Source organism: Syngnathus floridae, chromosome 1 (genome assembly GCF_059516105.1).
Source record: "Syngnathus floridae isolate MCC-2025c chromosome 1, RoL_Sflo_1.0, whole genome shotgun sequence".
Lineage (NCBI taxonomy): Eukaryota > Metazoa > Chordata > Actinopteri > Syngnathiformes > Syngnathidae > Syngnathus > Syngnathus floridae.
The window spans coordinates 19,464,668-19,481,615 of record NC_142413.1 but is presented as its reverse complement, the minus strand read 5'-3'; the positions used below and the strand labels follow the sequence as shown (position 1 = coordinate 19,481,615).

The 16,948-nt window shown below is 41.4% G+C and overlaps 1 protein-coding gene across 3 annotated transcripts; it reads left to right on the top strand.

Moving 5' to 3' along the window:
• Window positions 1-20: 20 nt before the first annotated feature.
• csf1ra (colony stimulating factor 1 receptor, a) lies at window positions 21-15,494 on the top strand. 3 transcript variants are annotated; one of them, XM_088383190.1, is made up of 22 exons: window positions 21-348; window positions 1,800-1,920; window positions 3,088-3,372; window positions 3,455-3,742; window positions 3,820-3,956; window positions 4,036-4,201; window positions 4,279-4,480; window positions 5,225-5,340; window positions 5,425-5,536; window positions 6,936-7,135; window positions 7,425-7,516; window positions 7,603-7,729; window positions 7,930-8,034; window positions 8,130-8,240; window positions 8,326-8,479; window positions 9,556-9,638; window positions 9,725-9,828; window positions 11,245-11,367; window positions 11,447-11,558; window positions 12,090-12,189; window positions 13,852-13,963; window positions 14,375-15,494. In XM_088383190.1, the coding sequence occupies exons 2-22, from the start codon at window positions 1,869-1,871 to the stop codon at window positions 14,576-14,578; spliced, it is 2,985 nt and encodes a 994-aa protein (XP_088239316.1). In that variant the 5' UTR covers window positions 21-348; window positions 1,800-1,868; the 3' UTR covers window positions 14,579-15,494. The 3 variants fall into 3 exon arrangements, with proteins under 3 accessions (XP_088239316.1, XP_088239307.1, XP_088239321.1); XM_088383181.1 differs by having other exon boundaries at window positions 3,085-3,372; XM_088383195.1 differs by having other exon boundaries at window positions 22-348; window positions 3,085-3,372; window positions 9,731-9,828.
• Window positions 15,495-16,948: the final 1,454 nt, after the last annotated feature.

Genomic DNA, 16,948 nt, shown 5'->3' with positions numbered 1-16,948 from the left:
TTCCCGCAGCTGGATAAGCCCGCAGGCGGCCGCGGTTCTGCAGAAAAGGAAGCGCTTTGTCGCACCTCCTCGTCTTGGGAGAATTTGGCCTTGATTTGGCACATTGGAGCTGGCTCATTAATTAGTTAAGCATAATGTGCTGCACGGCCTCCCTCCCTTACACACAAACACACACAGTCCCCTCCACCATCCACTTGACTGCCTCAAACATTTCATGTTTGCTGAGTGACATGAGTGGTGGAGACAGTGTGAAGAAGGCAGGAGGAGACTCTCGGGTCTGCTCCTGATGTTCAAACGGGGACACTAGCATTTTCGGCATCTCCTCTGCCAGGCTGAACACAACATCTGGTGAGTACTTTTCCTGTTTGATGTTACAATAGGTTTTCAACCTTGACCATTTCAACCTTTAGTTTGATCATCTTTAACAAATCACAAAGGGAAAAACTGCAGAAGTTTGTTAATGTCTATTGCTATCATTTGCTCAATGCCATACATAAACCACATTGCATGACACTTTTTTCCTGTGTTTTATGTGCATCGCCAAGCTTGATATGCTGAAACGAAACAGTTCTACAGCCTCAATGTGATGCACGTATAGCCCATTTGGAACACCACACTGAACCCCCCTCCTGTTAGGTTCAAACTGGAAGAATTATGAAAACACACCATAATGGCTCTATTTATACTGTTTACGTCTTTTCATTCTATGTGTTTATTTGAACTGACTGACTGCGATGCAAAAACATCACGGTACTTAAATTTGAGTATTCGCCAATACCGACTACCAAATTTTGATCATGCAGTCACATCTCGCGATTGTGAAGACTACTATTCAAACAATTTTAATCAAATATTTTTCAAAATCACAGACTTGTTTTGAAGGGTTATATTTGAGGTTCAGTTCAGGGTGTAATCTGCGTACCGCCTGCTAGGATAGGCTCCAGCATGCTGTGACCCTTGTGAGGATAAGCAGTTCGGATGATGAGTGAATTAATATTAATAATAATATTAATAGTATGCAAATATATGGCTGGCGGATCTGGTTCCAGCACCCACCGTGACTCTGAACAGGACAAGCGGTGTTGAAAATAAGTAGCGCATTTTTTCGGACTGTAAGACGCTACTTTTTGCACAAGCTGTGAAACCCTGTGGCTTATAGTCCAGTGTGGGCTATCTATGGATTTTTTTATGATTTTTATAATATTGAATATTTCTACACATTCTCTTATGTATGGAAATTAAACATTAAAACGCCTGTGTCTTATAGTTCAGTGCGTCTTATATATGAACAAAACACGATTTTCCCCTAATTTCATCTGATGTGGCTTATATTTGGATGCAGTTTATTGTCCAGAAATGACGGTAATATATATGAATTAAGTTATGTTCTGATCATTTTTAGGTATGCCAATACCATACTATATCTCTGTACCATACAGGTAGGTATACATCCTAAAATGAACCATCATTCAATCTTGCAATGGGTCACGTTGCCCTATGAACATTTTTGGAATACCGAAGAAAGAAACGTAACAGGAAGGTTAGGGTACCAGACATCCTCAATAGTTAGGTTGCATGTTGCATTAACTTGGGATCACCTTATACAACATCTGATCTAAACCAAACCGGTAAATGTATTGATTCACTCTCCCTAATCGTTAGGAAGACTGTTGTGTGCAGTTGTTGATCCCTTTTGAAAATCAAACACAAGCTGTGTAATGTGGTCAGAAAAGAGAAGTTAATGAGAATGACTCAAAGAGCTGCTTGTGATGTGGTTTCGTCTGTCGTGCTCGCTGCAGATTTCAAAAGGGTGTTGTGTTGTACCCACACACATCAACTCTCAATCGCTGCTTTGGCGTCGATTCAGGATGCAGTCTCTCCTCAGTCTGCTGCTGGGATTTGTGATCTTCGTTGCTGCAGGTAAGGCAGGAAATCAAACAACTCAAGAGGTGTTTTACTTTGAAGCACTTTTAAAAAATATACACAATTTTTTTAATCTATTTATTTCATTTTTTTCTGATACTTACTCATGGTTGTTTCTGTTTCTGATGCTGTCCAACCAATTAAGATGACTGTCTTTTAGTAGCATAATGAATTTCTCAAGGGGTTTCTCTTGTGATTAACTACTACCATTTTGGGGGCTCGTAAAAGAACGTATCTAGGATTCGGCTGCTTGACCTCTAATTGCAATTTCATGTTTTACCATCTCCACACAAATGGCTCTTTTGTGTTGTGTTAATTCTGACTGACTGAATTGGTTTCACTTTGCGGTGGATTACTGTATAACATTGATGGGGGGCCAGGGTTGGGGGTGGTAACGGAAGTTTCAATGAACAGCGTGCATGGGTGGGAAAGGCCCACAGGAAGAGTTAAGGCATAAATACTTATTGGCGTGTCTCTAACATCCATTGCTGGGAATGAGCCAAAGGGAAAATGTAGAATCTCAATTTTGTTTAAAGACTTAGAACACAACATAATTGAAACTTGTATAACCCTAACTGAAAGTGTACTCTCTACATCATGTGAGGGAGTTGAAAGGTCACTAGATTTTCATTTGGAAGAGAAGACATGATCTCAACTTTAAGGGCCCTCAGCCCAAAATCAGAACGTCACTCTTAGAGTACATTCCAGTGAACAAATGACGGTATTATCCCAAATAGATTCATCTGCTCTTCTGCTTAAATACTAGCTGCTGACTTCATGTGAATGCACTTGTTAAGGCCAGGACTGGAATGAATGAAATTTTCGTACATGAGGCAACATGAGGCAGTGACTGTTGAACAAACAATATTTGACAGTTGTTCACAGTGTGACCATGTGACGACTGAAGTACGCAGCTTATTATGTACTAGCTCAAAATGTATTTTGCCCATCAAAGACAAATGCTTCATTCTGAGATTACGCAAGAATGTGTTTAAAGCCAAATACTCACAAGAAATGCGATTTGTATTTTTTTTTCTTAGACATGAGGCGTCGTTCAGACAACTCTTTTTTTTGTCTTGAGTTGACAAACAAAATAGTATGGCAAGCAGTTAAGTCAAAATCTCATAGGAAAGTTATATCATCATGGATCTTCTTCCCTAGCAGAGTGGAGGCGTCCAGTGATCAGGCTCAACTCAAAAGTGGTGTCAGGTCCTGAGGTGGTGGTCAAATCAGGCACCCCACTGGATCTAAGATGCGAAGGTGATGCACCTGTGAACTTGCAACCCAGGCTGGCCAAACACAAACGTCACATGTCCAAGGGGAGAGGAAATGTCTCCATTTTAAAGGTGGAGCGTCTCTCAGCTGAATTTACTGGGACCTACAGGTGTTCTTACACAGGCGGGACCCAGCATCGTAATGTGACCTCATCAGTGCATGTGTTTGTAAAAGGTGAGCTCCGGCCATTTGCCTCACCACTCTACCTGGGTCAGTGTTGGTTATTGTTTCCAATCCTTTGCTCTCCCTAAACCAGATCCCAGCCGTGTCTTCTGGACCAGCAGCACCTTGCTGAGGGTTGTTAAAAAAGAGGGTGAGGTTTACTTGCTACCCTGCCTTCTGACTGATCCAAGTGCCACAGACATGAGTCTCCGCATGGACAACGGCACCAGCGTTCCCCCTGGGATGAACTTCACAGTATACCGCCACCGTGGTATTCTCATCCACAGCCTCCACCCCAGCTTCAACGCTGACTACGTATGCACAGCCAAGGTCAACGGGGTAGAGCGCACCTCCAAAGCCTTCTCCATTAACGTCATTCAGAGTGAGACCACTGTAGACTGCAACACTGTGGTGATAAGTGCAACATTGTCTGATCTAATTGTAAAACTGCATCTCCAGAGCTCCGCTTCCCTCCGTATGTGTTTTTGGAGAAGGATGAATACATACGAATTGTTGGGGAGGAACTCAAGATCTGTTGTACTACACACAATCCTAACTTCAACTACAATGTCACCTGGATGTACACCACCAAATCAGTTAGTATGACCCATGGGAGGGATTTCTCTCATATTTAGAAAAATCATGAACTCTGCTTTATCTTGTTGTTGTCTTCAGAAACCCACCATAGAAGAGAAGGTTCGCTCCAGTGGAGAAAACCGTCTGGACATACAAAGCATTCTAACCATCCCTGCCGTGGACCTTGCAGACACGAGCAACATATCCTGCATTGGCACTAATGAAGCAGGGGTGAACAGTTCGACGACATACTTGCTGGTTGTAGGTAAGAAAAGTCACTCCTGGCATGATTCGGGCAAAAGGATGCGTTCAGGACCTAATTCTCTGGAGTCACCTACGCAGAAAAGCCATACATCCGACTGTTGCCCCAGCTCTCCCCAAAGCTGGCCCACAAGGGTCTTGCAATTGAGGTGAATGAGGGAGAAGATTTGGAGCTCACGGTGCTCATTGAGGCGTACCCTCATATTGTGGAACACAGCTGGCAAACGCCAACATCTTCCAGTACGTCCACACAGGAGAACAAGCTCATTCGGTATAACAACAGGTAAAAATTTAATCTAATATTTTACAAATACATTGGGTAGAGGAGAAGCACTATGAGCAATAGGATCTGAGTACCGTTACAGTCATTTATTATTGTACTTAAAGTCCCTTGTTCTCTGAATTTAACACACCTCAGAGAGAGTGTACTGTATAAAAATGTAGCTGAGTGAAAAATCACTTCAAGGTCTTTGCTTTCAAACACTTGTTTTGTGCGGCAACGGCATGCTGAAAAATCAATGCTACTTTGTCTACCAACTTGTCTTATGTCTACAAAGCCATGAAATATAGGCGCTTCAAACTTCCAGTGGCAGGAATACAATACGGTATATCGGACCTTGTTGTTGGGGATTTCCATGACAAGAGGAGCTAGCTTTTTGCTGGTGGATTATTTATTTATTTATTTATTTATTTATTTATTTATTTATTTATTTATTTATTTATTTATTTATTTATTTATTCATTCATTCATTCATTCATTCATTCATTCATTCATTTATTTATTTATTTATTTATTTATTTATTCATGTTCCTTTATAACAGGTGAAGTAGTACATATCCAGTCTTTCTTTCTTGTACACATTTACAAGTATCTGCACTTTACTTTGAGTTCAGAGAGTGGATACTTTTGAAACCCCCCAGGTAATGAGACTGCTGCAACAAGGAAGTTCTCTGCGGTATACTGATGTTGAAGGGCACAAGTTCCGAAGTAGGTGAAATTAAATTCCTCTTCCTTTTTCCCTATCAGATACCATGCTACATTGCAACTAAAGAGAATGAATGCACAGGAGCAAGGCCAGTACACCTTCAATGCTAGGAGCGACTTGGCCAACGCCTCCATCACATTCCAAGTCCAGATGTATCGTAAGTGATGTGCATCTTTTCTTCATCTCCCCGGCCCCGATTTTGTGCTTTATGTTGATCGCCATGTTTTCTTCTCAATGGCAGAGAGACCGGTCGCCATGGTGAGATGGGAAAATGTGACCACTCTGACGTGTACGTCCTTTGGTTATCCTGCCCCTAGAATCATCTGGTACCAATGTTTTGGAATACGCCCGACGTGAGTGTTTTTGCCGAATGAAAAATTAAGCATTCTTATTCAAATGAGTGACACAAAAAGTATTCTTTACTTTACTATGCAACATCTGTCTTATTTAGCTTTATAGGTTGTAGTACTATGAACAGAGTCCTGGGTACTTTTACTCCGAAATACGTGAACTTGGTAAACAGGCGATCCATCCATCCTTTCACTGTACTGCTTGTCCCCACGGGGGGTCGTGATAGGTCTCAGCAGTCATCGGGCAGTAGGCGGGGCACACCCTGGACTGGTTGCCAACCAAATGCAGGGCACACAAAGACAACCAAAATCGCACTCACACCTACGGGCAATTTGAAGTGGTCCTACCATACATGTCTTTGGAATGTGGGAGGAAACTGGAGTACCTAGATGAAACCCCTGCAGGCACAGGGAGAACATGCATACCCCACATTGGAAGGCCAGAGCCAGAATCAAACCCCGCACCTCTGAACTGTGAGGCGTTGTGCGAACCAGTCCAGTCTGCATCCACTGTTTTTAGAGACTATTTTTCCATAAATCTCTAACATTTGCGCACAATCGCACACATTCCCGGTATGACTACGCCACCACTACCTAATCGGACAACACCACAGATGTAATATCCAATGACACAACAAAAGAGAGAGAAGAAAACCAATGTAATTCTTGTACAGTTATAGAAAACTTGATTTGCACAAATGAACTTTTATCATTTAAAATGCCAAGACGTAATAATGTCGCAGCACATTTTGACTATATTGCATATTGAATAATATCTATTTTAGTAACGTCTTAACACATTTTAACGATGTTGCATATTCAATTACATCTATTTTAGTAACTATAATTATTATATATTTCGATTAGTTTTCTATAATGGAAAGGTTTGATATGGGTTAATGATACAGATACCACATACTATGGGCAAATATGTGGTTGTAATGAACAGCACAAGATAATCTGAAAGGATGGACTTTGGACATTACAGTAACAATTGAGTTTTACTGTGGACAAAAAGAAAAGAAAAGAAAAGAAAAGAAAAGAAAAGAAAAGAAAAGAAAAGAAAAAAGATTTGAAGAATGCTGGTCGCTGGCTACTGTTGAAGTGGCAGATGAAAACTCACATCTGAAGTGTTTCTTCTGTTCAGGGTCACATGAGGGATGGAGTTTATCCCAGTAGGCTCAGTTAGGAATTGAGCAGGAATTGATTCCATGCCAGAAGAAAACCGATTATGTGACCATTTACAGGAACCACTCAAGTGTCTCCGTTGTAATTTTTCTGGTATCAGGAAAAAAAATGATGCCAGTTCTCAACTACACTTCTCTCTGTTACAGAGCCTTTTGTTCAAAATTCTGTAAACTACTGCTATATTCTAAATGTAGACCTGTTTGCATTGAGCCAGGTGCAACGAAAACAATACCGGGCTGCAGATGGCCACCCTCCTACAAGCTCAAACAGTGGAGCTTCAGAGAGGGGAGTACGGTGCGGTGGCGGTGGAGAGTGTTCTGACCGTGGGACCATCCAGCCGAAGGATGACAGTCGAGTGTGTGGCCTTTAACCTCGTTGGAGTCAGCAGCGACACATTTGCCATGGAGGTTTCTGGTGCATATCCAATCAGAAGTGTCGTTTTGAGCTTGTGATTTTTTTTTTTTTTTTTTTGCTGAGTCACAGGGTCGTGACTTAAACCACATTTGATGTTCTGCATGAAAATTTCTGTTTTTCTCACAGTCAGCTGCTTACTTTGGTGCTTAAAGTTATCTACAACACTAATGACCCATTCTCATAGCTAATGCAAATTTAAGCACATTTTCTACAGTTACATATTCAAAGAAGTGGCTTTTGTAACACATTGAACACGCCACGATTAATTGATCTTTCTCTGGTTATGTAGACAAACTTTTCACCTCCACCTTGACCGGATCAGCAGGCATTCTGTCCATCCTCCTTCTGCTTCTGGTTTTTCTGTTTTACAAATATAAGCAGGTAAAGCTCAAATGACAGTGTGGTGGCCGTTAAAAGACAAACTTGACTTGCTTTGAATTTACTCTATCCCTTCTTCCCTTGATTAGAAACCCAGGTATGAGATCCATTGGAAGATCATTGAGGCAAGAGATGGAAACAACTACACATTTATTGACCCCACACAACTGCCCTACAATGATAAATGGGAGTTCCCACGGGACAAACTGAAGTTAGGTTAGTAGCATGTTTTATATGAAATAGTTACACCTGCAGACTATAATGAGATACAAAACCAGAACTGTGTTAAAAAAAAGAATCTGCCTTGACCAAGATAGTAATGGCCAAGTTTAATTTTCACTCCCATTCAAACTTTCAGCCATGAATAAAATGATGAAAGTTGTTTCAAAGTCATGAAGTCAGGTACAACTTTGCAGGAAAGATCTTGGGTGCCGGAGCTTTTGGAAAAGTTGTGGAGGCCACAGCCATCGGTCTGGGAGAGCAAGACAATGTGATGCGTGTGGCTGTGAAAATGTTAAAAGGTTTGGGCGTGAATTGTTGTCACAGAAATGTTATTTGCACGCAACGGAGTCAGTGAGGGCAGACTGATGTCAATATGTTGTGTTACTCTTTAAAGCCAGCGCTCATTCTGACGAGAGAGAAGCTCTGATGTCAGAGCTGAAGATCCTGAGTCACTTGGGACATCACAAGAACATTGTCAATCTACTGGGGGCCTGCACCTATGGAGGTAACATGATTTGCAAGCCTACTGTGAGCAGATCCAGTATGTGTTTTAGCTGCAATGGTCTTACTGTGGCGTGGTTCCTCTTCAGGACCCGTGCTTGTAATCACAGAGTACTGCAGCCTCGGGGACCTATTGAACTTCCTCCGCCAGAAGGCTGAAACTTTTATGAGCTTTGTTATCAACTTAACGGAGAACGCTAACGACTATAAAAACATCTGCAATCAGAAAAAATTCCTAAGAAGGTAAGCCACCAAGAACATTGACGACGACTTTTTTGTGCTTGCGTGTTTTTTCCCCCTGGAATTTCTTGATTTTCTTCTACATTCCAAATATGCATGTGTTGTGCTTGTTGACATAATTCCCCAATGGCACTAAGTGCAGTGTGTTGTTCATGATGGGATGGTTCGTACGAGTCTGTTTAATTTGCTGTTTTCGCAAAGTGATCTTCAGTCATCTTTTGCAACACACACTGGTGACCTCTATGTCTGTTTGTAGCTGTAATTGAATGTATCAAACATGGCAGCTAACATTATTCTCAAGAGGCCAGAATTTTCTAAGGTTGCCTGGATCGCAGAGACGAAGGCTCAATCTGCCTATCTCTTGGGATGACTGATGACGACAAACGCTACCATCACATCGTTTTAGGACTAGGGCAAAAGGGGTTGGTTTCATCACATGGCCTCTTGCCTTGTTAAAGTATGCGGCGTTCTCGGTTCATCTCCTCAAGCCCTTCGAGCTGTCGCGGTCAGAGCGTGCTGGCGTTTTGCTCCCAAGCTCTGGGTGACACTAGCCTGGCAAGCCAAACCCGCTGCTGCACCAGCAATTGGTCTGGTGAGAGAGCCCGTTCATCGCGGCACAGCTAATGAATCGATTTGTTTACTTGTGTTACGTATCCTTCATGCATAACAATGCGACTCCCCACCAGACCGAATTGCTGGTACAGCCTTGGTCTGGCTTGCCAGGCTTGGGCGACAGTAATTCTTCTGAACTCGTCAAAATGATGCTAAGTCTAAATTGCACATAAGTGAGCAGAGTCGATGCTTGTCTATGAGGCCTGATGTGACGTGAGATTGACTGATGACCTGACCAACGCATTCCCTGTCACTCACTCCAGCTCTTCCGCAAAGCTAATGGTTAAGCAGAATTGAAAATTAATGGATGGAAAGTTCAGAGGGAAACTCAGAAAAGTCAATAAATCATGCCCATTCTTGGTTGTCTTGTTTTGTCCCCTTTGGTTAAACTTTTAAATTTGAAGATGACTCCCAAGTTGTTTTACCTCACGTTCCACAAAAGTATGCTTGTGACTTTCACCCTCCAGTGACAGTGGGATCTCTAGTGAGTCGTCGAGCAGCTACTTGGAGATGAGACCGTGTCAGCTGCCAAACAGCGAGCCATTACAAAGTAACATTGTCATTTATTTTAGGAGAAATTTTTCTTAAACGCACAATGCTTCATTGTCTTGCTAACATGATGGGACTTGTGCCGAGATGCAGCGTGCAAGGAAAATGGAGAATGGCCATTGGACTTGGATGACATGTTGAGGTTTTCCTATCAAGTGGCTCAAGGCTTGGACTTTTTGGCTGCTAAAAATGTGAGTATTTTTTGTTCATGATCTAGTTGTGCAAAGTGTTATCTGATTCATTTGATATTTTAAAGGGGGCAAAGGTCCGCCCCATTGTCAAAGTTTCGGTGATTGATGCTTTCCTGTGTGGAGTTTGCATGTTCTCCCACGCTTCTGTGAGTTTTCTCTGAGCACTGTTTTCCTTCTATACTACAAAAAACATACATTACGTGAATTAATGACAAGTGTGAGTGTACATTGGCAATTGATGAGCGACCAGTCAAAGTTGTACCCTGCATTTTGGCCACCGAGGAGATTGAGTCCAGCTCACCTGTGACAACGGTGGAAAATCAGTCAATTCTCATGTCTTTGTGATGGGTACTAAGCAATTTATCTGAATTTGATATGAATTTGTGTAAGCATGTTATACTTAGGACTGGCTGCCAGTCCTTCATAGGCTTGATATGGAACTAGAATTGATTAGCAATTCTGGTTCCATTAGCAATTGTGTTTATTGCCAAGATTCCTTATCCATTCTCATGCGACAATTCTCATTCAGTGAGGGACAGAATTTACGGGTGTAAAAGGATTTGTTTGATACAGCTCTGTAAGCCATTATGCACTCATAATTTGTACTGGCTCGCAACCCTCGTGGGGATAAGTGGTTCAGATAATGGATGGACGGATGGACCAATGGCCAGATGGATAATTTGTGCTGAATCTTTCGGAAGAAATACATTAATAGTAGGGTACTTACTTCTCAAAGTATGTCAATTCCTACTTAAGACATCAGAGTCCTTTAGGAGACTGTCCCGAAGGTCCAGACAATGAAATATTCGGGGTTCCTTGGCCAATTTTTAAACATGAACTATTCGGGGTTCTCTGGCCAGTTTTTAAACATTGAGTCTGACTCAAAATTCTTTCTCACTGTGAGCTTCTTTTGCCTTCAACCACAACCTAAAGCAAATTCAGCAAAGACTTGTGGTAACATATTTGACCTGGTTTTTCAAAAAAGCTTCCAAACGATGATAGACGCCCACTAACTACCACCACAAAAGACAGTCGAGAGGTCCATATCTAAGAGGTGAGAGGTGAGCCTTGCTTGCAGTGCAACCAGCACCCAACCATCTCGTGATGAGCACTTCCCAGCACTTTTTTCCCCTCATGGTTCTTCTATCATGCGTGACATGACACTATCCAATTAGAACGAGGCACTTAAAGCGGCCTCGCCAGTAGCTGAGCTATTGGTTCTTTTTTCCTGCCAGGTTTCCCATTCGCTGCATCGGCCCGAATCAAACCCAAGATTGAATTGCTTCATGAGGCTGTGCTGTTTTTTTGTTTTGTTTTTTCTTAAGCAGAATCATTAGGAAACAGGTTTAACAGGGAATCTGCAATATAACAGGGACTGTTGTCTTATCATTCAATGCGAATTCTGCTTTCTTTCAGTGCATTCACAGAGACGTGGCTGCTCGAAACGTTCTCCTGACAGACCGTAGAGTAGCCAAGATTTGTGACTTTGGCCTGGCGCGAGACATCATGAACGACTCCAACTACGTGGTGAAGGGCAACGTAAGCATACATTTGTCAACCGTATTCCTAGCGGCTAGTGGCACTTGTTTCATGGACTGTCGGTCATGTCTATTTGAAGGCACGTTTGCCAGTGAAGTGGATGGCTCCAGAGAGCATTTTTGACTGCGTATACACTGTCCAAAGTGACGTCTGGTCCTATGGAATCCTCCTGTGGGAGATCTTTTCTCTGGGTGAGAAGACATACACATGGAAAGACACACACACATACAGGAGGTAGTCTTCACACACCCAACTTCAGGTGATATACAGATCAGGACCATACTCAGGCCCCTCACTCATGTGCAGAAGTGTGATTCCCAAACATCGCCATTCATTATGGTATGTAATTATGAAAGTCATTGTCTTGATAAATCGTCACAGAGAACACTGTCCAGCTTCAAGATAGTACTTACATTAGGACTGTGCACAAGCCAACGTTAGCCACAGCTGCATGACTTGTTTGCAACTACCACTACCACTAACTTACTTTTTAAACATACAACCAATTCAAAATCAGAAGTGGTGATAAACATACCCATTGCGCAGAAGTTTAGCCAATGCCGCATCATTATGAATCCTTGCAGCTCATTGAGGCCCCTTTGCTCTGCTTCTGTTTGCTAGTCAACACCCAGTTGTTAGGAAACCAGGGATGAGCATTTGTTTGTTTTTCGGAGATGGATATTTTGTGGTGTTGCTTTCTCATGTGTTTCTGCCCTCATTAGGCAAGAGCCCTTACCCCAGCATGGCTGTGGACTCCAGGTTCTACAAGATGGTGAAGCGAGGCTACCAGATGAGTCAGCCAGACTTTGCCCCTCCCGAGATGTAAGCTTTACCATTTTTCTGAACACCTACCATTGGCTGCTAAAGGAACCCTTGATTTTGGCCTGTACAATGGGTGCTTATGTTAAACCCGGGTTAGGGTTATGACAAAGAAGTAATTTGAGAGTAAATATTTCCTAACTTCTCCAAAACAAATTGATAAAATAAAACATGCAAACTATCTGCCTGGTCAATATATACCATATAAAGTGAGTCTTTGAGTAATAAATGGGGCATCCTCTGTGGGTCATTCTTTTAATGATGGATGGAGGTGGACTATGGCAAACAAGTTTTGATATTAAATGATCAGGAACAGATGATGGATGATAGACTTTTTTGTGGCTAGATAGACTGATTGAAGATGACAAAGTATTAGGATGATTGGTGGACGGACTGTGAGCTAAAGCAGATATCGGAAAATACATTGGTTTTCCTTTCATGATGGTGTGCGTGTGTGTGTTTGCGTGTGTTTGAGTGTGTACTTAATTGTTGCGGCTGTCACGCCACCCTGGAATAATTGTTCTGTGGAAATGTACACAGTGAATGTGAGTCAGTTCCAAATGATCTGTTGTTTGTGTGTGAGTCAGGCCTCAGTTCTGCCTGTTAGCCACATGATCGCCATGCTGGTAAGCCATGGAACTGCTATTTCACGGCAGCAAAAAACAGACTGAGGCAGGGAACAAGTCTCTCTTATCCAAGAATGTAGACACTTAGCTTTAACCCTTACATGCTTCACTTAGTAATTCAAATTTGACCCATAGTGACATTTTGGCAGCAATAAAATGCAGTAAATGCCATTCTTTCACCCTTAATTTAAAAATTAAAATAGTTCTTAAAATATCAGGCATTCTTTTGAACAAGTGCTAGGAAGTTTGTGTAACCTGTCAAATTTGACTCGTCTCTACTAAAAATGCATCGTAGATTTATTCAGTGCGTTAAAATGGTGGTTTCCCTACCACATTTGTAAGGGTTACTGTGAGAACAAGTCCCTGTTTTTTGAAAGGTCATGGGGGAATATTGAAGCAGCAAAAAAGTGAAACAGCAGAAGAAGAAGAATATATTCTAACAGACGTGTCAAATCCAGGTTGAGGAAGTAGAAGCCATGCAAACAAAAGTGACACAGGTGCGAGATCTGCACCTACAAAAAGTTGCTTCAAGTTTTATCTTGAATTCTGTTGGGGTTTTTTACGATCTTCTTTATTCAATGGTTGGCACTTTGTGTCTTCGTGTAAAGGTTTCAACGGGACAATTTGTATTCAGAAAAGCAGGCTTTTATTAACAACTTAAGGAAATAGCAAGCCTCCATGACTGCTCTGCAACACTCTGGCAAGTTGGGGTAACATTGTGGCAACATTCCGTCAAAAGTCAGGCCTTCAAAACAAAAAGATATTCGTATCGTAGGTATTTGATCACACTTTTTTTGTCCCAATGGTGGCTCATTAAGACGTCGTAAATTTAGGCTGCCATAAAAGAAGCCACCATGCTGCCCATGCTTTCATTTTGAAGGTCTGACTGTTAAAAGGATGTGCTATGCGGATGTAGCCTGGGTTTAAAATCTATTGTTTCTTTTATGACATCAGTCCTGGAACCTTTCTAACACACCTAGTATGTGCACATGGGAAAAAGTCAAAATTAAAAATCTTTCTGTCAACACTATTGCTGCAGCTATGATATTATGAAGATGTGCTGGAATCTGGAGCCCACCAAGCGCCCCACTTTCAGCAAGATCAGTCAGATGATACAAAGACAGCTTGGTGAACAAGCAGAACAAGAACAGGTGAGCTGAACATCTATTTTGCCACACAGTTCTGAGGCCGGGTGTTCACATCTAGGTTCCGGCCTGTGCGGAATTTGTATGTTCTTCCCATGCTTTTGTGAGTCTTCTTCCTATATTCCCGAAATGTACAGTTTATTGTCAACTCCGAATTATCCAAATGTGCAAATGTGAGTGTGAATCCTTGTGGCCTGTGAATGGCTGGCGAACAGTCTAGGGTGTAGCAGTTAAGTGCTGGATAAGTGGTATTTAAAAAAAGAAACAAATAGATGGAGATTTAGTCAAGTGCGCTGCCAAACAGATCCAATTATATGCCTTTCTTCTACATAATGCCTTATGGACTTACAGCACATTAGAAAAAAAAAAGTCATGGTTTCTTTCAAATTGACCACTGAAATTGTGTGTACCCCACAGCTAATTTACCAGAATGTGAATCAGCAAGAGCAGCAGCAGCAGCAGCAGCAACAGCAGCCTGAGCCGCGGCAGCAGGTCACAGAGGCTGAATTGAGCGAGGAATGTGACCCGCCAAAGTGCTGCGATGGCCCCTGTGAGCAGTCTTGTGACCCCGAGGAGGAGGAGCAGCCTTTGATGAAGACCAACAACTATCAGTTTTGTTGAAAATGCTTGACGAACGGAGGAAAACGGCATCTGTGACTTCCGCCCTTGTCTACAAAAACATCAAACTTCTAGGCATGACTGCAGGAAACAAGATTTAATGCTTCCTCACAGACTGTTTTAGCGCTAGCCATGTAGCAATCGCCCAACTCCATTCCAGAGATGTTTATAAAAATGGTATTGTACACCCCGGTATATTTTCCCTCGTTTATCTATTTTTGTTTGATTCCGCGACGACCTCCCGTAGACAGCCGAAAGCTAACAAACGACAACTGTGTAAGTAGTGCTGTAGAGACAAGCTCGGTTTTCTTCTCTCATCACTTTAATTGACCTGCCTGTTTTTTTTTCTACTGCGGGCCAAATGGACTATGAAGGAGGCAAAGAATGACGCCGTTGTTTTGGCCCTCCACGCTTTGGTCATAGTCGGAGCTCTTGTGACACCATTACAGTCACCGTGGCTTGTTGGCACCATGTGATCGCCCCACTCGTCAAATCCATTCTCCACAGGTTCGGAAGCGTATAGGTTTGACGCGATACATCTGAACTGCAATGGCCCCCCAATGGATACAAGAGATGAATGCTGTTTTATGTTTGACATTGTGAATGTTTTTTGAGTGATTTTCAGAGTTTTCCATGCCTTTTCATTCCATATAATCTTGACTTTTGACCACATGTAGCAGTCAGCCTACACTGCCAACCCTATGAAGTAACATATAAGCTGTGAGAGATGTGCCACATGTGGCATTTCAAAAGTGCTTGCATCCAAATGAGTGAGATTTCTTTTTATGTAAATATATAACTCCTGATGTATATCAAGAAGTAGCTTTATTTTAGCATTTAGCAGCGGTTGTGGATATTGTAGTGTTGCACAGTTAGATGTGAGACGATTGTCAATTATAATAAAAGCTTTACAATGAAACTCCAGGGTGACGTTTGTCCTCAATGTTACTTTTTGACTGCAACTGTATTCTCATGACTTCCTCAATGTTAATATACTTCGTCTGATGTGTTCTCCAAAATTAGTCAACAGTGCAGAACTCAATATGAGAGGCATTCACATCGCCTTTTGTGTGGTTCTAACTAAAGTAATGTTGCTGCCTCTACTAGTAGTATGCCACTATCATTCTGTTTGAGATCAGAATATTCAACAGAATGTCTAAGTCATCTTGTTGTAGCTGTTGTTGATCTCGGTCGCCAATAACACAAAGTAGTTGACATTATAGTTCCATGGTGGTCTTCACGACAGCCAATTTGGAGATTGAGCTGCTACAAAGTTCATAAAGTATTTCTGGGAAATAGTTTTACTAAAGAACATGGGGGAAAAAAATAAGAAAAGAAAATAATTGAATGATTCCTTGTTTTCATTGTTTATTTTGTATTTGACCTCAATGCATACCTATCTAATATTCTAACACTGCTGTAGAAATGTAACCAGTACCACCAGTGTTTTTTAAAATGGGGCAAAAGATTACATTAAAATTTACCTCTGTTGTCGTCAAAACCATTCAAAATGTGAAAACAATTGTGGTCTTTCTTACCTTTTCTAGCCAGAAGATACCCATAGTGACCTACAAAAAAATAAGAGTAAATATATACTTCATATGCTTCACATAGCATTAATATAGTACACACACCCACAAAACTAGAACAGATTCTCACATTGGTGAGAGGCCGTAAGAACTGGGTCAAGCTATTTTCTCAAGAAATTATTCCTCTTTTAGAAATTCCACTACAGCTTTGGTTCGGGATTTTTGAAAGGATAATGTAAACATTTCATGGAACGTTTCCAGCTTCAGAAAATTTCTCAGAAAAATTCACAGCATAAACTTCCCACAAGGAATGTTTTCTGTCTCTTTGCAATCCAAGTTGTAACATGTGCTTATGCCCTCTTCATGTCTTGATTAATAATACTTAGGATGAAGTATATCTCATCCTAAAATGTTTATTATCGCAATAAAAAGCTAAATGAAAGTGGTATGAATACATATATAGATAGCATGATATGATATACGATATGAATATGATCAACATTTATGTGCATATACAGCACATAAAGCTTCAGTCCTAAAGGCAACAAATGGCAAATAAGAGCCAATTGTGTGTACTCTTCATTTTATTGTCAGTAGGCTCATTTCATCGGAAAACTTGAAACACAGAAACCAACAAACACACACGCACGTGCACACAAACACAAAAACAATCTTTTTTTTTAAATCTGGTCTTAATTTATTTAATGATTTCGACAGGTTAAAAAGAAAGTGCGAACATTTTAAAGGAATAACTGGTAAAGTTATCTTGTAATGAGGATTTTAACTATTGAGTGTATAATTGTTTCAACTCTGTTGGGAGATGACTACCGCTGATGAATATTTA